The sequence below is a fragment of the Bactrocera neohumeralis genome, chromosome 4 (assembly GCF_024586455.1).
Source record: "Bactrocera neohumeralis isolate Rockhampton chromosome 4, APGP_CSIRO_Bneo_wtdbg2-racon-allhic-juicebox.fasta_v2, whole genome shotgun sequence".
Lineage (NCBI taxonomy): Eukaryota > Metazoa > Arthropoda > Insecta > Diptera > Tephritidae > Bactrocera > Bactrocera neohumeralis.
The window spans coordinates 84,592,570-84,614,002 of NC_065921.1; the positions used below are offsets into that span (position 1 = coordinate 84,592,570).

The 21,433-nt window shown below is 36.1% G+C and overlaps 5 protein-coding genes across 10 annotated transcripts; 2 read left to right on the forward strand and 3 right to left on the reverse strand.

Moving 5' to 3' along the window:
- Positions 1-100: 100 nt before the first annotated feature.
- Positions 101-10,567, reverse strand: LOC126754861 (myeloid leukemia factor). 6 transcript variants are annotated; one of them, XR_007666430.1, is made up of 6 exons: positions 10,324-10,567; positions 8,500-8,711; positions 7,934-8,417; positions 5,600-5,932; positions 3,087-4,329; positions 2,020-2,097 (listed from the first exon to the last, which is right to left on the reverse strand). XR_007666430.1 is itself a non-coding variant. In XM_050467050.1 (5 exons), exons 1-5 carry the CDS (start codon positions 10,374-10,376, stop codon positions 1,818-1,820), a joined length of 1,362 nt encoding a protein of 453 aa, XP_050323007.1. In that variant the 5' UTR covers positions 10,377-10,563; the 3' UTR covers positions 101-1,817. The 6 variants fall into 6 exon arrangements, 5 of the variants coding, with proteins under 5 accessions (XP_050323007.1, XP_050323011.1, XP_050323009.1 ...); XM_050467050.1 differs by lacking the exon at positions 3,087-4,329 and having other exon boundaries at positions 101-2,097; positions 10,324-10,563; XM_050467054.1 differs by lacking the exons at positions 3,087-4,329; positions 10,324-10,567 and adding an exon at positions 10,043-10,173 and having other exon boundaries at positions 101-2,097.
- Positions 10,568-12,440: 1,873 nt separating this feature from the next.
- On the forward strand, positions 12,441-13,338 carry LOC126754879 (trypsin alpha-3-like). The gene has a single exon (XM_050467081.1). It carries the CDS (start codon positions 12,497-12,499, stop codon positions 13,298-13,300), a length of 804 nt encoding a protein of 267 aa, XP_050323038.1. The 5' UTR covers positions 12,441-12,496; the 3' UTR covers positions 13,301-13,338.
- Positions 13,339-14,266: 928 nt separating this feature from the next.
- On the reverse strand, positions 14,267-15,432 carry LOC126754875 (trypsin). The gene has a single exon (XM_050467076.1). It carries the CDS (start codon positions 15,379-15,381, stop codon positions 14,557-14,559), a length of 825 nt encoding a protein of 274 aa, XP_050323033.1. The 5' UTR covers positions 15,382-15,432; the 3' UTR covers positions 14,267-14,556.
- Positions 15,433-18,543: 3,111 nt separating this feature from the next.
- LOC126754876 (trypsin alpha-like) lies at positions 18,544-19,692 on the forward strand. The gene has a single exon (XM_050467077.1). The coding sequence runs from the start codon at positions 18,721-18,723 to the stop codon at positions 19,531-19,533; it is 813 nt and encodes a 270-aa protein (XP_050323034.1). The 5' UTR covers positions 18,544-18,720; the 3' UTR covers positions 19,534-19,692.
- A 527-nt stretch (positions 19,693-20,219) lies between these two features.
- On the reverse strand, positions 20,220-21,201 carry LOC126754880 (trypsin alpha-3-like). Its single transcript, XM_050467082.1, has one exon. It carries the CDS (start codon positions 21,071-21,073, stop codon positions 20,270-20,272), a length of 804 nt encoding a protein of 267 aa, XP_050323039.1. The 5' UTR covers positions 21,074-21,201; the 3' UTR covers positions 20,220-20,269.
- Positions 21,202-21,433: the final 232 nt, after the last annotated feature.

The following is a 21,433-nucleotide window of genomic DNA, read 5'->3' on the forward strand; positions in this document are numbered from 1 at the left end:
CTTTGGAAAACACTACAAATTTATACTCACCAATATTGATTTATGCACGCAGCTAAAAAACCTGTGCGGTTTGCAAGTGTAAATAAAACAAAGTGACAGCTGTCTTGATGGTAGCATTTTTTTATTTATTTAATTATGCTTGAACTTTTCCATTTTCTATATGCTCCAAAAAAGTTTACATTTTTATCAGTTGAAATTAACTGCAAAATTATACACGATTTGCTTAACTTTAGTAAGAATAGAGATTTTAATTGATGAAAATTTCGCATATTGACAGCTACATACAATAACAAACTGAAATGTCATTACGACTGCTTTTTAAAAGAATATTCAATAACACATACATAACTGTTAAAAATTTAATAAATACCCTATTTCCGCAAATAGAAACCCGATATATAAGAAAAAATTCTAAAATAAAAATAACAAATTAAAATAGTATTTTTTATATTTCAAATTATTTTCTTTTAGTACATATTACTTTTTTAATTTTTGGGCTGTTGTTTCATCTATTCCATTATATGTAGGTTGCTTTTTACTTCAAGACATTGTTTATTTATTTATTATTTTTTGTTTTGATTGAATTTTAGCACATAATTACGCTGCCAGCGCAATTGCCGCTTGAATTTATTGTGAGCTTTTAAAGAAATTCTTTTAATAGATATTTTTCAATGGCAAATTTAAGGAAAATTTATTTTTGATTTACAACAAAAATTGTTTACGTTTTAAAAGCGAATGTACATAGCAAAAGAGGAGCATGAAATAATGCTTAAACGCTGTTATTATATGAAATTGTCGTCACTGCTCGCCAACTTGAGGTTTGGAAACCCGACTAAGTAGCGCTAACATTGACGCCAGCATTTTGAAACTATAATATGCAGTCTACAGTGGTTTGGAAGCTAGCTTTCTGTCATACAATTTGTATACAACATCTCAATTCATATTGCATCAATAGCTAAGATATATTTCATATTTCGTTAAGCAAACATTTTTTTTGTCGTTGTATTGCTAATAAATTCACAAATATACTTCATAATACATAGTTTAAGTTTAGAATTTATAGTATTATTTTTTCGATATATATGTATGCATATGTGTAGGTGGAAATCAAATAAGTTTTGTATATAGTAATTATGTGTTATAATAAAATTGTATTTGAATTAAAAGGTGCAGCAGCTGCGGTACAGCACAGCATAAGACTCATATAAGCATGTATTTATAAAATCAATCATACAAGTAATTTGACGTTTTCTTTGCATAAAACAACTGCTTTAGAATGTTTTTGCTTTTATGGGTTTTTTGTATTTTGTTTTTTGTTTTCGTTATGCGCAGCACAAACATCTCAAAAATTTTGTGTTATTGATGGGCACGCGCAGCATAAAGTGTAGATAATTATTTTTATACAGTACTAATAAATGTTAAGGGTTTATTAAGTGTTATCCTAAGATAGATTTTTTTGTTTGCTTATGTTTTGTTTTGTTTTGTTTATATGCCCCCACTACTTAAAATTCTATAAAATACGCACGAACAGCGTTGCATTTTAATTTACGCGAACTGCCAACGCGCTCCCCAACTCAACTACCAAACGTTTACTTCGACTATTTAACTAAATAATTAATTGGCGCTTGCTGCTGCGCACACCACCACTACATTTGCGCCTCGTCTCATTAATACCTCAACGCCTTGAACATTTCATTATTATCAATGTGGTCAACTACTTAAATTAATGCGTCCGTTCGTTCACTCATCAGCGTTACAACAACACATACTTCCACGCGCAATTAATATATGTATGTATGTAATGGATTTCAATGGTTTTAATGATGAGGTGATTTCTGAGATTTTGAAGCCGTTCTGTTAGCTGCTACTGCTGCGGCGGCAGCGGCTGGATTGATTACTGTTGCGGGTCCTGCATCATCTTCCACCTCTTCTACGATTACCGCACCGCCAGTTGGTTGCACCTCTTCATCATCGTCGTCATCGATTACCTCGGTTATGGTCAGCGTTTGTGGCTGGTGTGGCTGTTGATGTTGTTTGCTATGTTTAGAGCGGTAATTGCGGCGTGCGGCCGAAGCGTTATATGGATGGGGATGTACACTGTAAAAAAAATGTGTAGAAAATATATTTCAATATTAACAAATTTATAACGTAATTAAATTAAGCAAGCTTAAAAACTAAGTAATTGAAATTAAATAAACATAAAAAAATTAATTTGTTCAAACTTAAACTAGAAATTGACACACAAATAGTAATTCATGAATCATAATAACATTTACGAATATGTATGCATAATTGCAGAGCTACATATATGTATAAGGGGCGGCGTGCAGGCAAAACGAGGTTACAGGCAATAGGCAAGCAATGGGTAATGATGAAAATTTATGAGACGTCAAGTTATCACAAAAAAAACATTAAAATTCATGAGACGACTTCAAGTGATATCAATATTTTTCACAGACTAAGATATACCTTCAAAAATATATAGCAAAAAATAAAGCAAATATATTAACGATCGAATAATATATGAAAATTTTGAGGTTATGTAGGCTTTATATTGAAAATATTACACAGGGGAATCTAGTGGTACGTAGAAAAGCATTGGGGGAAATGCCGTATACAGTTGCAAAAATATTTAATTTAGAAAATTTATTATTTTTTAAAGCACGCAACTTATTGTGCATATTATAAAAGTAAATTAAGTATGAAATTCTTCAAAAAAAACAGGTCTACAAACGTACAACACCTTAGGTTACTATGAAAAGTTGTATACAAATCTGGGTCTGTTTCGGTTACACACACCCATGTCATGGCAACATATTTATGTGTGCTTGGACTGTGTTCACACAAGGACTCTTTCGTTGGCCATTTTGTAAACGAGGGGACGACGAGAAAATTTATACATAAATTTCCCTAAACCTTTAAAGCAAGCATTTCAAAAACTATTAACAATAAATGAGCCCGTTTACAAATAAAATATTAAGAGGAAAACGTGAGAGAATACCACCACCAAATATTTAGCGTACGTCCAATACCAAACAGTTTTGTTTAACAAATACCATTAATATTTTAATATTAGTAAGATTTACTCGCAGATTTGACGAAAGCATTCCGAAATTTAACAGAAAATCGTTGCAGGCGATAATCCTTTTTCCGGCTGAAAAAGCACTTGTCATCAGGGCAGTAAGCCAAGTGCGTTGGGTATAACCATTTGTTAAACTATTAATATATGTATTGATAAATATTTTGTAATCCATAGAATGACTTTCATTTGCATGTATATAGCACATTTGCGGTTTAATTAAACGCATTATTACAGCAGCGCGTATTTACATTTTTAAGCAGCAAAGTAAGCACAACAAGGACTTCTTGAAAAGACATGTCGACGATAAAAAGCAAATATTGATTTTTTCTATGCTTAGTTTTTTTTTTCATTTGCAAACATATTTACAGCTTCTGTATACAAATTATTATAGTGAACTGACTTTTGTTAAGAAATCGCCACCAGAGGATATACATTGCTTACACGTAAGACTGCGAGCAGTACATATAACAATTCATTAACCACAATGCTGGAACAGCTGATTTATATATATGACAGTATATATTTAGCGAACAGGGATGATAGGTAGTGAGAAAGTCGCTTTGGTTCTTTGTTTTTAAAAAGATTTGCTTTGAAAGATTGCAAAGCATTGATCGACTCATAACAGCTGCATAAGTGTCTCAAGTCTGCTTACAACGCACTCCAGCCGCATATGAAAAACAAGATTTGAGCTGCACTCAAGTGGAAAGTTGTGCAGCAAGCGTTTCAATGCATCTATATGTCTTCTTTGCTAAGTAGGCTGCATCGTTTGGTTTCAAGATCGTTTCTTTGACGCTTTGTTTGTATGTATGAAAAGTATGCCATTAATATTATTACTTTGTATGCCAATCAATTATGTATGACTGATTGATTAATATTTTTTTATTTTACTTATATTTTCAAAAATCGCTTAGTAGTTTTTCGTTTGTCGTTGTTTTCGTTATTCGTTTTGCTGAATCGTATGTATGTATGTTTACAAATGTTCGTAGTAAATTAATTAAAATTATTGCACATTTTTATTTTGTGTTTTGATTTTAGTTTTAATTATTTGTTGTTGTTGTATCTCCGACGGCTGCTCTCCAAACCAATTTCCATAAATGTGTTTAATTGTTGTTTTGTATTTTATTTACTTAGATAGGAGTATATTTTATTTCATCTTCACGATTTACTGTTGTTTTAATTTTCATTGTTGTTGTACTATTGTTTATTTATTTGTACGATAAAAACGTGGATTATACAAACGCCAATCTCTGTTGAGTGAAAATATTTTAATTGATATTGTGTCATTTTTTTGTTGGGCGGATATTTTAATTTAAGCAAAAGAAGGATAGACGCAAAAAATTTAGCAGAGGGTTATGTAGAATACATGTAGTTAATAATATGCAGTGGAATGAGAGGAAATTTGCTATTTAATAGCATTTTAGAATTTTTGAAATAAAACGTTAATCAACATGGTAAAAAGTAATGAAGAATTTGTTAGCTGAAGCAAATAAACTAATGTCAAATGGAGCTGAACTGTCAACAGTGAATGAACTAATGGCAAATGGAGTTGAGCTGTCAACAGCGATTTTCATTTACGAAAAGCATATGCGAATATGAGCGACTTTTAAGTTTAATGGGTAGAAAGGAATACATGGTATGTAAAGAGGCATAAATGATAAGAATTATTTATTATTAAGATTTCACTGTATTATCCTAATTATATAATTAATTAAATATGACTGGGAAAGATATTTTATCAGTATAATAAGATATTAGTAAACAAATATCTGTAATGTTTGTTATGTTACCGTTAAAACTATGAAATAAAGTTTTTCGAAATATACAATGTAAGGAAAAATGATACACGAAAAGAAAATTGAGAAATATTAACTCTGAAATGGGAATATTCAAAGGTTTTACGGTTGAATTAAAAATTGTTGAAAAAAAAATTATATAAATCAATTTTAAACATTTGAAAATAATAAGATTATGAGAAATGCGCAATTATACATATAGTCTATATATCTAATACTCAATTACATATATATTTTTTTTATCAGAGCTAAAAATTTATATAATTTAAGAAGCTCAGTTTTTAAAAGATTAAAACATATCAATGTTTAAAATTTGGAGAAAAAACAAAAAAAATTGCCTAAAAAATCAATTATCTGTTTCCGCACGGAAAATCGATAATTTGACTAAAATTTCAGAAACAACATAAGTTCAACGAAGAAAATATAATTGAGTTGCGCTGATACGGAGATTTTCCAGAAAAAATTTAAAATTCGCAGCAAAATTATTCAACGAAATATAAAATTGTTAGTGGTAGGGCTGTGACAACTTCCGAACTCATAATTCCTACGAATGTGGGTGGTGCGAGAGGTGGAAATGCTGCTTTGTTTTCCATTTTCGCAAGTTTTTCGTAAATTCGTAATTTGAACGCATTTTCGTGAGTTAATTTTTTTTTTTTTGATTCAGTGTTTCTGATTCTTGGCTTTATATGGTTCATGTTTTGTTTTGGTATTTTGTGACACAAACCTTGTCGTTGGCGCTGTGCTGTGACTGTGATTGGTCGGTGTGGTGGCTAGGGGCGACGACGATGGCGTACGTAATGGACGACGTGCTGCAATGCCGCGATGATAGCCGGCAGCGGTCGGAGAGCGAAGCGTTGTTTGCGATGTCAAGTAGCTATTGTTGTTGTTGGCTTTACTATTGCTGTTTTGTGTTGACGTTGACGTTGTGGTTTTGTTTTTTGTGGTGACGTTTGCATTTGCGCGCTCCGTAGACAAATTGTCGGTGTTGTTGTGGCTTTTGTTGTTCTTAGAGTTGGAGTTCAACGAATCGACCGACGATGAAGGGGACAATGTCGAGCTGTATTTGGAACGTAGTGTGAAAAGCGAAGAAAATTGCGATTATTCACATTTGAAGCGTATTTAATTAATATTTGGTGGTGGTGATTTGTTTGCTATTTTCCCCAATTTGTGAAAATGCAACTGTGAGTTTTAATTTGTTTTTTAATTATTGTTGGGCGAACACACAACAACATGTTAAAATTATTTTACCAACCACAATTTGTTTAGAAAAAGTTGTTAAGTTTTTGGATTTTCAGTAATACATTGAAGCAGATGTTGCTAAAATTCATGTATAATCGATAAATTATTTTAGGAAATAGACAATTTTAATTAAATCAAAATGAACCCTTATTGTTCTATTTATATATTTTTTTTTACTTTTGAGGTTAGTTATTGAATAACTTCGAAAACTAAGAAAACTTTATAATATAAATATTATTAAATCTATATGCATAACCCCAAAAAATGAAAATCGGTCACTTCTTCATGAACAGTTTCGAGCTACTCTACGAAACTTAACAGCACTTTAGAAATAACATATTTTTATTTTCTGTTTCTACTGAAATTGATATACGCGAAAATTGAACTCGAAAAAGTAAATATCTAACAGTTTTTTATATCTTCTTAGTTGTGGATATGAGTGAGTGGTATGAATGAACATTCACAATAGAAATACAATACAGAAAAAAAATCTTCAATATAAATATGCAGAAAATATTTTATGAAAATTAATTCTAAATATATGTTTTAAAACATTAATAGATGTTAAGTAATACAATGAAGTATAAATAAAACATCTAACTATAACACAATCAGTGACAAATAAATATAATTAAAGAACTCTAAAAACAATAAATACTATTTAATTTACAAAATGGCCTACCTCATATTTTTAGGGCGAATTTGTGAGTGTCGAAATATTTTCTTACGGGTCGCTTTGAATTTAGTAGTCTTTACGCTTATACTGTTAGTCATAATAAGTGAAGTGGAGTGGGAAGGTGTGAAATTTCAAACACTCGTAGGCTCTCATTTTCTTTTTTTGTTGTGACTGCTTTTATTAAAGTTAATTTCATTGTTAATGCTCTGTATATATGTATGTAGGCATATCAATCAATGCAATTGTTTTCTTTTTTTGGTTAATTTTTAATACTTTCAGTTTAACTATTAATATGCATTTTTTCGAAAAATCTGTTTGTGATTATTGCTTGCAGTTAAACGCGAATTCGACATTACATTATTATATTATAGTATTTGAATTCTGGGAATGATAGCAGTTGTAGTGGTTCTATATAAGTGATAGATATATGTATGTACATATATATTTTAGTAGTATGTAGTAGCTGTAGTAGTTATGCTAGTCGAAGTTAAATTCAATCCTTAATCAATCAAGTTTCTTTGTTTATATATATTTTTTTTATTTTTTATCATATCTGGAAGTAGATATAAAGCAACAATTTCTTTTCAGTAAACCAGTGAATTTTTGATTACGAAAGCGAAAAAAGTTAATAAACTCAAAATAAAATTACATGTGAATATTGTGAATATTGGAAGCATTAGTAAATAATAAAAGGACAATAAAACATAAATTACGAGGAGACGAATTTTGAAAGAAAAATTAGTTTTTACATAATCCAGCAAAAATAAACCAGGGAAGATAAGAATTGCAAGAATTTATTTGTATTTATTGCCACATTTAACAAATTACTCTTTCACTTAACTTATTTTGTGTTAGCCTTTTGTTAGAAAGCGGTACTTTAAAAAAAAAAAAAAGTACACCTAAAAAATATTTAATCTTCTAACTTAAGCAGTGTGTAAAATGCACTAAAACTTGCACAAATTTCATGTAGGTTTCTACTAAATTTCGCACGAAATTTATGCACCCACGAGCAGTTTAGCATTTAATCCGGAATAAAATTAAATTTATGTATATACAATTTTCCTACAACATACACACACCAATTCAAAATTGAAATGAACAAATTAATATTTGATAACAATAAATTGGTGTTCACGAACTTACCTATTCTGTTGTGGCGGTGCGGGCAAAGCTGGCAATTGTCTGCGATGCTGTCCACCACTACCGTGATGTCTGCTGTAATGACGTGGACGCACATCATCGTCATCATCAGCCGATTCAATGGTGATCATCTCTTGTGGACGCGCACCACGTACACTACCACGTGCCCGGTTGGTAAATTCACGATCGAAGTCCTCTGCATCATCTTCCTCTAAGTTTATAAACTCTTGACGCTCCTCTAACTGACCGGAACGCAAGTCTTGTTCTTTTTCAATAATATGCGCACGCTCCCCAATATGATGACCAATAGCCATTTTCTTCATGCCACGCCTTGAATCCTCAACGGTTTTACGTGTCTCACGTATGCCACCTGGTCCAGTTTTTGTACTAGTTGTTGCCTGATAAATTTGTGGGCGACCATCTGGACCAGACGACATAGTAATCACTGAGCTGGAGCAATATGAAGCGCCGTTTGGTGAGCCAATATCTAGTAAAACAATTAGCATAGTTTGAGTTAAATATACATATAAGTAAAGACTTAATTAAATGTGTAGAGAATGCGAACTCACCTGCACTAAGTAGTCTATTTATATTTGGCATTGCTGGAAAACCGAAAAGTCCACCCATTGGATTAGCGACATGTTGATTGCTACGCTCCATGAGCGCATTCTGTTGGAAGCCGGGGTCGAATGGTGCCAACATATTGAATGGATCGGGCATGAATGAGTTCATCAAACGATTCATCGAACGCATTTGCATGTTCATGGCATTCATGTGATTACTGAAAATGTGCGAAAATTAGCTAATTAAAGGGTTGTTCAAAAAGAAAATAAATAAACGGAAACAGCATACGAATGTGACCGTCGTCGTGCGCCGGCAGGCATTTTCACAAACAAAATTTTTACTTCAAAAAATAAGTAAATTATATAAAACAAAGCGCCCAAAACAAAATTACTTCTGCCAGAAAAAATACTTTTTTGTTTAAGCAAAAAAACAAAGTTACTGAGTTAACGGTAAGGTTTTCAAAGGTTGGTTTTCTAAACAATAATTTTCAATTATACATAAATTAATTAATAAAAATTCCCAGTTTATTGCCTTTGCTATTGTAATATAAAAATCGAATAGGCTTGCAAATTGTGATGATGTCATTAATAATTTTATTTAATTCTTCTTTTTCATTTATTTTTTGGTGGCTACATATATATGCACACATATGTATTATGTACATGTTTTTAAGATAAGCATCATTTTAAATGCAATTACAGTTAGGATTGGCAGAGAAAGATATTGAAAAGCATTACGTGAAATCTGCCCGAAGGAGTGCAAAAATTAAACAGAGTATAATTCATGAGTCAATCAAATTCAACAGATTAGACAAATATTGATAGGATTTCTAAATTGTATAACAAAGTGTTATTAACTATTTTCACATCTACAAACAGTAAAAATTTAAAATGGTAGCCATTTTGAATACTTTTTTTAAATATTGAATATTATCAATAAAATTATTACATTATTGGTCGCCTAAGATGAAATATTTTAAAAACATCTTTAATAACCACTAACCCAAATTCTAGTAATACCTACTTTTTATGCCACTGTGAATAACTCAATATACCGTAACTATCTTAAAAACCTTAATGCTCTCCAAGACTGAAAACGTTACTTTACTAATTCGTAATAAAAATATTGGTGTGTAATTGCTTAGAAATCTCTAGACTATAAAATATGTGAAGCGGGAGTATATACATGAGGAAATACATAAAATGCTACGGAAAGCGACAAGAAAATAATATTTATTGATTTTTCATTTGTAAGATTGTTGTTGCAATTTCACTATGGTTAACGTCACCGTTGACGTACATATACATATGGATACAAATATATAGAGCTTTGCATGGCATATAAAACCGTAATTGATTAAAGGAGAATCCGTTCACCGCAAATAGAAACAATAAAGCAAGTAAAAGGCATGGATAACAACATAAATCCACATTTATACAAACTGAATAAACGACATAAATTTGCAGACCACTTGTTATACATTTCGAAGTTTTAAGTCAATTCCTTAATAATTTTCACTTCAACAAGCTATTTGTATGTATTACATACTCAATCGTGCGCACTAAAATTTTACATTTCGATGTTCATCTCCCGTGACAGCTTGTAGTGAAAAAATTAAGTTTTTCCTAAACATCACATTACTAAAGTCTTTTTATTTATAAAATCTATTTTACACTCCCTAGTCGCGTAATTTTTTCCACAATGCATAACAATCACCTTCAAACATATGGGGTACACATGTTCTTGCAGTGTAGACGAAATACTTTTTTTGTCATCGGCAATAGCGGAGCACCCAGCGCCGAGTTGTTACAGCAGAATCACAAACTTACCCCATGAAAAGGTCATCATCGAAATCTCCCATTAATGAGCCGAATAGCGACATTTTGTTATGATTTTATTATTTGCAATATGTTCCTATGTGTTATTTCAATAAATTAGCTGTTTTTAAGCAATTAAAGGTGTTGGAAATCAATTAAAACACACAATTTTAAGCACTTGATTGTAAAACGCGTATTCACTTTTCAATGCTTCGTTTAAAATTCGACAAATTTCCTTCCCTTTGTGCCGAACACGAATCAGGTGTGTGTTTGTGTGGCGAGCCACAGGGTTGCACTTAAAGTTTTGTTTGGGTTTGCCATTAGCCATTGTCATTGAAATTATCTAAGCGTTCTACTTATATTAAGCATAACTCTTTATTTCATACATATAAAATTAATATAATTGATATTGCAACAAAAATAGTATTATATGTATTATTCAAGAACTTTTTAAAACTCTTTTAATTCACTAAAATTATGATGTTTCAAATAAAAAAAATCAGAAATTTTCTTCTATGAAATTTGAAATTGAACAGCAACCCTGAAAATTGGACTGCGTTTATAATAACTAAAATATACGTCAGTCTGTGGTGTGACAGAGACAACTATTGTATAGGTCAGCTAAAATTGACAGCGCATTCGAATTTTCCCGAAACATTTAGCTTCCACAATTTCGAGAAATGTCGAAATCCATATACGAACAGCAAGTACAGTAAGACACCTTCAATATATGTACTTATACACAGACATATTCGAAAAAAATTTCGCTCATAGCGAGCATTTTAAAAGTGTTACTTATAAGCACGAACCCCGATGATACACTATGATTGGTTAAATTGGGTTAGCCTGGTATGCTAATGAGCACCGTAAAGATCAGTATTATTCCATATAGTGACGTTCCTTCTTCAGGATACCAGCGCTTAAAGCGCTCATTATGGATACACTCTCGCTACGGATACGGCCTCACCATGAATACCTCTTCCAATGTCTCATACCGTGGGTTCTCCAAATGCTTGAAGCTTTACCTTGCTAATGCGAGGGAAATTCAGAAGAGATGCTCTATTGTTTCCTTGATAACTCTCTCTTGATATTTCCAGCAGTCATCTCGATCTGTCAGCCCCATTCTGCAAACGTTAAACTGTGACCAGTGAGTATTCTAACCTTGTTCTTAGAGTCCACTCTATCAGCAAGAATGACTTGCTTTGCACATGACTTTTGCAGTTTCTTATCCGGTTGGATCTTTTAATTGCACTTTGATCTTCTTTCCCATGCTTCTGACCAGATCGTCGCAAAGATAAACCATGTGTCCAAGGTCAGTCAGAATTTTGAATGACAGCCGTACACAACGCTTGCCAATCTCATCTAATATCTCATTATCATCGATGCCTTTGTGTATAGGGATTCACTAGAAGTGAAGTCGCTTGTTCCTAGCGTTCTTTCCACTACTGGCCAGCTTCTCAAGGCATACGAAACAAGGGTGGTGCCCTTATTGCTGCTCGTCTGTCTACATAGACCTTAACTCTGGATTGCTGGTGAAAACCTATGCTTGAAATATACTTTGGATCTGTCCGAGTTCAATTTAGATATAACAAACCCTTACCAAATTTATGCGAACTTCTCCAAAACATCTTCAGCACCACTTTGGAACCAACACTTCCGGAGAACAGGCCATTTGAATTGTACTGACACAATAATGAAATTGACTTTTGTTTTGAAACGTACACACCCTGACCAAACCTTATTCCACTTTTTTTTGGGATTGGGTGTTGCACAAAGTAGATAATTATATAGTACGTATGTATGTATACATATATACATATGATTTCATATCTATATACAGGTGTGTTTTGCTTTAAATAAGTGGTCATTAACATTTTTTTCCAATTATGAAAGTTAAAAACTTGATCTAGATCGTTATCGAGCGCTAAAAGCTTTGACCTCTCGCCTGAAGTGATTGCCTATGACGGGCGCCCCTGCATGAACAGAGATAATACCAACTTTTATTAGGTTTTAATTGCTTGTTGTAATGCAATTGATAACGAAAATTGTAAGTCACACATTTGCTTTGTGCGCCTATTACGATAAATTGGATATAAAAGCCCGATGCAACAACAGTAATGACAGTCGAAATCGTGATAACTCATACCAAAGTATTTGCAGAAATTAGTACGCTTAAACACTTAGCATGTTTCAATATTTTATTTTATTGCTAGGACTCCACGTAGTCATTACGAATGGTGCAACGTCGGTCAATCGGCTGTATCCTTTGGATGGACGCATCGTCGGCGGCACGAATACCAGTATAAAGGAGCACCCATATCAGGTTTCACTCCTCAAATACGGTTCTCATACCTGTGGTGGTTCAATATTGAAAACCGGTAACATTAAAACCGATGGGTTTTTCGTGATCACAGCTGCACATTGTGTTACACCCTACACACCACAAAATTACGCTGTGAAATTCGGCATAACCGCTCTCAATCAACTCAGTCCAATAGCGCTCGTCGATGTGATTGTACGACATGAGAACTACAACCCACTCACCTCAGACTATGACATTGCCTTGATTAAGCTACGAAATCAAATACCGTTCAGTACCTCGTCACAACCGATACGTATGTCCAGCATAAATCCGGCGGATGGCACAGCAGCTGTTGTCACCGGTTGGGGCAGCACCAGTGAGGGCGGATCATTATCCCCCACATTGCAGGCAGTCACTGTGAAGGTGGTGGATCCCATTGTATGTGCAACAGAGTATGCGCCTTATGGTGTCATAACGGAACGCATGCTATGTGCTGGTGTGCCTCAAGGTGGGAAGGACTCGTGTCAGGGTGACTCTGGTGGGCCATTGGTGGCCGATGGGGTACAAATCGGCATTGTTTCTTGGGGTCTTGGTTGTGCCAAACCGGGTTTTCCGGGTGTTTACTCGAGAGTGCCAAGTTTATATTCTTGGATACAAAAAAATGTTAAGATACTAGGAGCCCTATAGTACTATAATAAAATAGAATGTTTACAAAAAAAATAAAACGATTTGTTTGCTTTTTAATCGCTGGAGTTGATAGTAGCTTGATTAAGTAAACTCGGTTATGGTGGTGGATGTGTACGGAGCTCCTTATGTCAATAATTGTGTTATCTTTAACTTTTCATTACTCTTCAGTGTAATTTGGCAGTAAAGTTTCTCCCTTCGCTTGCCCTCCATCAATGATTTCTAGACTTTTGTTTGAACAAGCTGCACACTTATGATATCTGGTAATTAACTACAACAAGCCGAAGTATTAACAATTGCAAAGGGATGATTTTGTTAGTGGAAGATCGTAACTGTTCAAGGAATTGACGAATATGCCAAACGACGACATCGAAGTAATTCAACGCAACCGAAGAGAAAATCTAAAGTGATCATGGAGTATGAGATGAACAGCAAGGCAGAGTGGAATCCTTCCTTCTGGTGTTTTCGAGTTGAATAGTGCTGTCTCTCAGCAGTATATCGAGCGTGGAGTCATTCCACTCTGCCTTGCTGTTCATCTATCGCAATCAGCGTATCGCCATACTTAGAGACAGTCAAGCGGCACTAAAAGCGATCTCAGCGTTTGAGGTGAAATCGCTTCTGGTAGAGAAGTGTATAGGAAGGCTGAACCGCCTATCAGGGTGCAACCGGGTACACCTAATCTGGGTGCCGGGGCATAAAGGGGAAGCCGGCAATGAGCTAGCCGACGAACTAGAACGCTCTGCGGCAGTGTCCAGAACCATGCATCGCAGTTGGGTCCCACACTTTTAAGGAGCTGCTCACCTCCGTCGCGCCCAGCAGGCTCCTGGAACTGATTAGAATGCAGAACCTTGGTGACCATATGTGTAGACCGTTGGTCATAGCGCATTACCTCAATCTTCAATATCTATCTATCTATGAGATGAGTCTTGTATGCTCTAAGAATAACAAACAGATACAAATTTTCGAAAATTTGTATAATGTTGAGCACAATTTATTATTTTTATTTCTAGTAACTCCTTCACCAAAAAACTGGCATAAATAAAATAACTGAATAAAAAAACATATTTATCACAATATAGTAAGGTTAGTAATATACATAGTATCGTTTTGTAAAATATTAAGTAAATATATACATATAAAGTATTTGGAATGTTATTGCGTTTATATATTTGTTCACTGGCTTTTGTTCGCTTATCTTTTGATCGATTGTGCTTAGTTAAGCGTTTCTTTATATAATTCTCCGTCTACGTCTCTTCATCTCACAAGTAATCAGCCGCTTGCTGTTCAATCCATTCAGCATGATAGGATACACTAGCATACACGCCGGGATAGTCCTGAGCACAACCAATACCCCAAGAAACTATACCGGTCAATTTGCCATCCACTACAAGTGGACCGCCCGAGTCGCCTTGGCAAGTGTCCTTGCCACCATCCTCAGCGCCCGCACATATCATTTCCTCGGTGATGACATAACTCTTCGAGGCGTACTGTACACCACATTGCAGCGTATCGACAATTTGCAGTTCGACTGCATGCAATACGTTGGTCATTTGTAGTGCCTCCTCATCGTTCTTACCCCAACCGGTAGCGATGGCGTGGGCGCCCACCTCAGCAGTAGTGCGTGCCAATTGAATCGGTTGTACGTTGGCGTCATATATCAGAGGCTCTTTCAAAATGATTAATCCCACATCATTGGTGTGCGTCTTTTTCACGTAACCGCTGTGATAGATTAGTTTCTGCGCAGCCACACCCTGCTCCGACTGATCGGCGATCGTGGATGAGCCCGCAACGACACGTACTGTCGAAGCGTAGCGTCCTTTCACGCAATGCGCCGCCGTAACAACGACACGTGGTGCCAAAATCGAACCGCCGCAAAAGTGTATGAGCACAGAAGAGTCGAGCCGTATGGATACTTGGTAAGGATACTGCGTTATATCTGCCTGTTGGCCGCCCACAATTCGTCCTTCCGGTTGAAACGACGGCTTGGCTGAAATAGAATTAAGTGCTGGTGCTGGTATAGCGCCGGCTTGTAGGCCTAAAAAGCAAAAGCTGGCCAAAATGAGTAGCGGAAGTGCAAAACTCATGGTTTATACGTAATCCTTTTTGAAATGAAGTCGTAAGCGATGTGTCTTAGACGAAATATATTAACACTTTGATAGCGCCTCTAATGTGTTTATCTGCTTTTATACCAATTATGTTGGCTGACTAAAGTGCGAGCCGAGTGCGGCACTAAAAAGTTCTCTTGCATTCTGGCAAAGCCAAATTGCTGTGTCATAATATTATACTATGTTTACGACCTTAACAGTTAACTTTGTTTGACACCGAATAAAAAAATGGACAGAATTTCAAATAAGTTTAAGGTTAAAAAGGTAGGTGTGTGCATTGTTGATATTAAAGATCCTTGGCTTGAATTTTCCCACAACAGTTGTTTTCTACTTTTCAATGGAGGTGTTTTTTACGTGACGAGTCCCAAACCCAGTACATAACCCTAGGGAGGGACGTTTTGTCTTCTCACTTTAGTTTGCCTTCAAACGGATGCTTTTGGCTATCCAGAGGATACTTAGTCTAAGACCAGAAGTTGTGAGCTGTTTGAGTCATATATATTTCAGAACACTCCCAAGTGGTTGTCGCTCAGAGAGCATTCTTCTCTTGCGTGAACAAGAGATATCACCTACTGGATCCAAAACTTCTTTCCTGCTTAAGTAGCAGCAATTCTTCTTATTCCTCTAGCCTAATACTTTTCTACTAAATATTATCCTACAAGTTTTGGTTCATCAATTTGACTTTCTTTAAACCCATCGACCAACCTCCCATCGAACCGATTGAATTTATAGCGTTTTAAGCAGATAACACTGCAGAAATTATTCTATAATAAAGATATTATAACGGCATTAAAAAGTACTTGAAAATATTTGCAAAGTAATACTGATACCGTCGGTAAAAATGCAATGATAAAATTAGACAGAATTTTTTTTTTAAGAAAATATATGAGTAGGTAGCCACGATAATTTCCATATTTATATCCATCATAAAATTTCGGTAGTCTTTATGGCCAAATTAGCGCTAAATAGGCAATAGCTAATTAGGTATATAGTATAACTAAACATTTCTGTTAGCCGTGGCTAGTTTTTGTTCGAAATGAAGATTAGCATAATACAGGACTTGTCCGGAAAGTAATAGGACTGATTTTCTTCCGCAGCGACTGTACTTCGGAGCGTGCGCGCACCGACGGGATTCGGTAGAGGGCATTCCTAGCTAACGCACGAGCGGCTGGTTAGTTGTTTTTGAGCACCTGGAGCGTCAGGACGAACATTTTCGCGCGAGGTGTTTCTGTGAGTGGTGCAAGCCGAAAATGTTTTACCTGTAAGTCCTCAAGATACTCAAAAGAAGGACTCCGAGAAGACATCGCAGCCGATTGGAAGTTGCACCACGACAACGCCCGGCTCACACCGCCTTTCTTGAGAACAGCTACTTAACCAAGGCCGGCATCTCAACGCTTCCGCAGCCGCCCTACAGCCCAGATGTGGCCACCGGACTTTTTTTGTTTCTTTACCTGAAAGGCCGATGAAAGGGGATCCAAGCAGCATGCTCCTTGGTTCTCAAGACTATTCCAGAGTATGCCTTCCGTGCCGCCTTCAATGCTTGGAAATCGCGCTAGCAGCACTGCATCGACGCAGAAGGAGCCTATTTTGAAAGTTTTTAAAGAATTGTAACGATTGGTTTAATACATGTTTTTAAATCAACTCAGTACGATTACTTTCCGGTCAAACCCTGTACGCCTGCGATCATCTTACACTAACCAAAATCTTTGAGTTAACTTTCCAATCTCTAAATAATATGTGCTTAGCCGTGGTTAAGTTAAAAATAATAAGAGATCACGTGGACGGATTTCATGATAGATTGCGTATAGAATTACATGGCAACTATTAATATCTGTGGTTTGATTGATTACCATAAGTAGATGCCCACAGAAAGAATGGTCACTTATCTTAATTCGATTGTGCTGAAGTGTTTTTAAAGAACATTGGTGTGGGGAATATGCACGATGTCTGTGTGCTATCAGCCTCACGTTTTCAGTTTAGTGTATAATAACTATGACAAACTTTTTACAGTAATTTCACTAATCAACACGATAATGATTCATGATACTTCAAAATAATTATGAAAAAGTACAAATAGATAACGGTATGATGTAGATCGCGTGATTAGTTATTATCGGATTAGAAGTTCAACTTACTTTCTATTCTGTACTCACCAAGTTAGAACGTGTTTTAGTGTAAAATGTTTCAAGGAATTTCGATGAGATCACATGTGATTGAAATGTGTTTGCATGTACTAAGAGTATATCAACCTTAAACTTGAGCTTTGGTGAGACCTAAAACTTTACGGCCAACTTTGTCAGGTGTAAGTGTTATCTTTTAACCAGCCAGTTAACTAGAGTTGATTCTCTATTGGCGTTTTGCGTTCTACCACTTCTTTAACAGACGCTGGTCGCCGACAAGTTCCTCTGCGACTGCGAAGTTTGTCTGGCCTAGAGTGCAACGCAAATGATCTACTGAATTACTTGTCCTGAGCAGAGTTCATCTTGCCGCAATTGTAGGACACTGTCTGGTAAGCATTCATGCGACGCCAGTTGTCAAAGTTGTAAGGAAAATGGTTATGCGAACCAGATCTTTCCTAAACTATCGCTAAAACTCCGGCGAACCTTAAGACATTGTCGAAACCGATATTAGCCGTCTCAATAAACTTATGACACCTTCTTTGTCGATCTGTAGGGTTTTATGATCCGATATTAGGATCGACCTTTTATTCCCCATTCAGTCTCTATTCTATGTGTGAAAAAATATGAATTTTGATCAGGGAAAATAGAACTATTGGGTAATACAACTAAACGCCTCACAACCAAATAAGTGCAATAACCCTCATGCCTCGTTATTCCTTTCGAGTGTTTACTTAATTCATGTTTATAGCACAACTATACAACCCGAGAATGTTAATGAATTTAAGATTCTCTGATATAACGATCACTTCTATTACTACCGCGCCTAAAGGTATGCTTTCTTTCCCATAAATTCTCAATGAGTGGTTTTGGATGGAGAAATTACTCGGAAATTCTATAGAAAATGCTATCTATAAACAAATACACTCTCACCTACAAATATATAGGGGTTTTTCTAGCTAAAATCTAATCAAATACTTAATCATGCTACTTTATTAATCGTTCCTCTGTAATTATTGATAAGACCTCGAAATATTGTGTTAGCCGCTTGTGCACGTACATTTTTCTACAAAGCATTGATTTACTACACCAGCCGATTAGCTTTTGACATTTCTCGTGGTCAGACGGCGCAGCTTATCGCCGAATATAAGTGCTGGATAAGCGTGGTACTGCTTATTCCGCTTTAATCCTGCGCTTAGCGAAAATGTTACGCCACATAACGCTCGTCGCGCTCTTCACCATCGTCAGCTTTAGTGCTCTCGCCAGTGCCGACACCAACGCGTTGCTGAACAATGGACGCATCGTAGGTGGCTCCAATGCTGATATACGTCAATTTCCACATCAGGTGTCGCTGCGCTACAAAGGATCACATTTCTGTGGTGGCAGTATCTACTTGCCGAACATCATCGTGACAGCCACGCATTGTGTGTCTGATGAGGACGCTACGGGTTTAACCATAGTCGCTGGCTCAACAACACTGCTTGAGACCCCCGCCGTCGAAGTGGCGGTTGTGAAAGTCATAATCCACGAAAAATATAATCTACTCAACGATTATGATGTGGCTATTTTAGTATTGGAGAGTAATTTGACATTCAGCGAGTCCATTCAACCCATCGCACTGGCCAAGGAGCGTCCACCGACAGGCACTGAGGTGACCGTCACCGGTTGGGGTACACTCGAAGAAGGCGGCGCCTATTTGAGTAATCAATTGCAGCAGGTGCAGGTTAATTTGGTGGACCAGACAAAATGTCGCAGGAGGTATTTATATCTTGTGACAAGCCGTATGCTGTGCGCTAATGTGGAGGGTGGCGGTAAAGATTCCTGCCAAGGTGATTCGGGTGGCCCATTAATTGTTGGCAATGAATTGTTGGGCATTGTTTCATGGGGTTCTGGCTGTGCGAGCAGCATCTACCCAGGTGTGTACGCATCGGTACCCGATTTATATGCCTGGATAGAGGCGACGGCCAATGAAAATTCGAATTCTGTTGATGAAGTCGAGCGATCTTCATATTTGTAAATATAATGCAACCTTTGGAGTTACTACTTGAGATAAAAGTGTGATTATTTATGATTTCGCTTATTTATAACACGATCGATTATCGGAAATGTTAAATAATCTATAAATATAGCAAAGTCATACGTATAAGATCCAACCGTATACGTAATAAGTACTAAATATTGCCTTTTATTTCATCAGTCAGCCCTCGAATGAAGAAGATGGTGGCTTGTGTTAAGTTTAAAGGGATTTCTAAAAACTATCTTAATTTGAAGTATTCTCTAGTATATACATACTTCCGACCGTAGTTCGGTTAAAGCGAAGGTCTGGAGTATGCAGTTTAGGAAAAGTATCAGAGGATGTTGTATCTGAAGTACCTTAGATGATTTATTACCTCCTAAGCTTCCGTCGGGATCGATTAGGAAAATTTTAAAACCTAGATCTGTTATTATAAAATTCGATTCCAATCAGTAGCTCTTAGGAAATTTAGCACTGAAAGGATCAAAAGCAAGAAGACCTAGGTAGAACATGAGTTCAGACCGAGCGCTATGCAGTCACCATAACTCAATTGGAACTTTTATGTTATTTTTTTGTAGATAGATAGTCTCTGTTATTGCTAGAAAATAATTGGATGCTAATTGTAAGGAATTATATTTTTTATTTTTCAGAATACAAAAAAGTTATATACAAAACTTTGATTAGACAACTTCTATAATAGAATTTAAGTGTCCTATGTTCTTCAATTGCCCGTTTTCCGTTATGACTGCGTCTTCTGCAATTCCTCTACAATCCAAGACTTAAGACTGGCCACATCGGTGTAAACACTGGGATAGCCTGGACGCGCACAACCATAGCCCCACGAGACTAAGCCCACCAATTGTCCTTCATACAGCAGAGGTCCGCCAGTATCGCCTTGGCATACATCCTGACCGCCGGTCTTCACATATCCTGCACAAATCATACGCGCGGTGACCTCACCAGAACCATAGATTGAAACACACTCTGCGCGACTGACTATTGGCACTTTTGTCTCTTCTAAATTATCGGACGATGGACCAAATTCCACACGGTAACCCCAACCGACCACCGTGGCCAAACGGTTTACGGCCGGCCATTGCTCACGTATATTTATTGTACGCAATGACGGGTGGATAGCATTCAACTCAAAAGTCAAATCCACAAATATCAAACCAATGTCGTAATCAGCAGTGCGTGTAGAAAAGTTCGGATGTTCGATCCACTTGGTAGCTGGATATACATTGCCATCACCGCCAGTGCGCTGATTGGCAGCAGCGACGATCATAACGCGATCCGTTTCGATTTCACGAACACACTGTGCGGCGGTAAGCACTGCCTTCTCCGTGATTATAACACCCGCGCATTTGTGCCAATACGCGCCATCGGCCGGCAAGCGGTAGCGTATGGAAACGAGATAGGGATGCTTGATGATGTCCACTTCTTGGCCGCCAATGATGGCGGGTTGTATTTCTAAGGATGTAGTGGCCGCCAAGCAGCAAATGCACAAGAGCCAAAGCTTGATAGAGAAACTTTTACACTGCATGGCGATCTATTTTGAACCTATTTTTCAAAACGCACTGGAAGCGACTAATATTTACTAAGCTACACTGTGTGGTCTAAATTTGCGGATTATCTTATTTTATTGTTGTGTTTTTTGTGATAAGTTAAATGATAAGCTGTTTATTGAGCTTTTCTGATCTTTATTGATTACGTTTAATGGAACTCTAACCATGGTTCCTTTTATTTTTGTTTTAGTAGTTAATCTTTAATCTAAAAAGTAAACATTGAGTTTAACCTTTGTAACAATACCATCAAGCTTTATTCACTGCAAGCCGATAGAAAGCTTTTCACTTCCAATAAAGCTCCCTTAAGTAGCCAGTGTTACCCATTTGCTGTAAAAGTT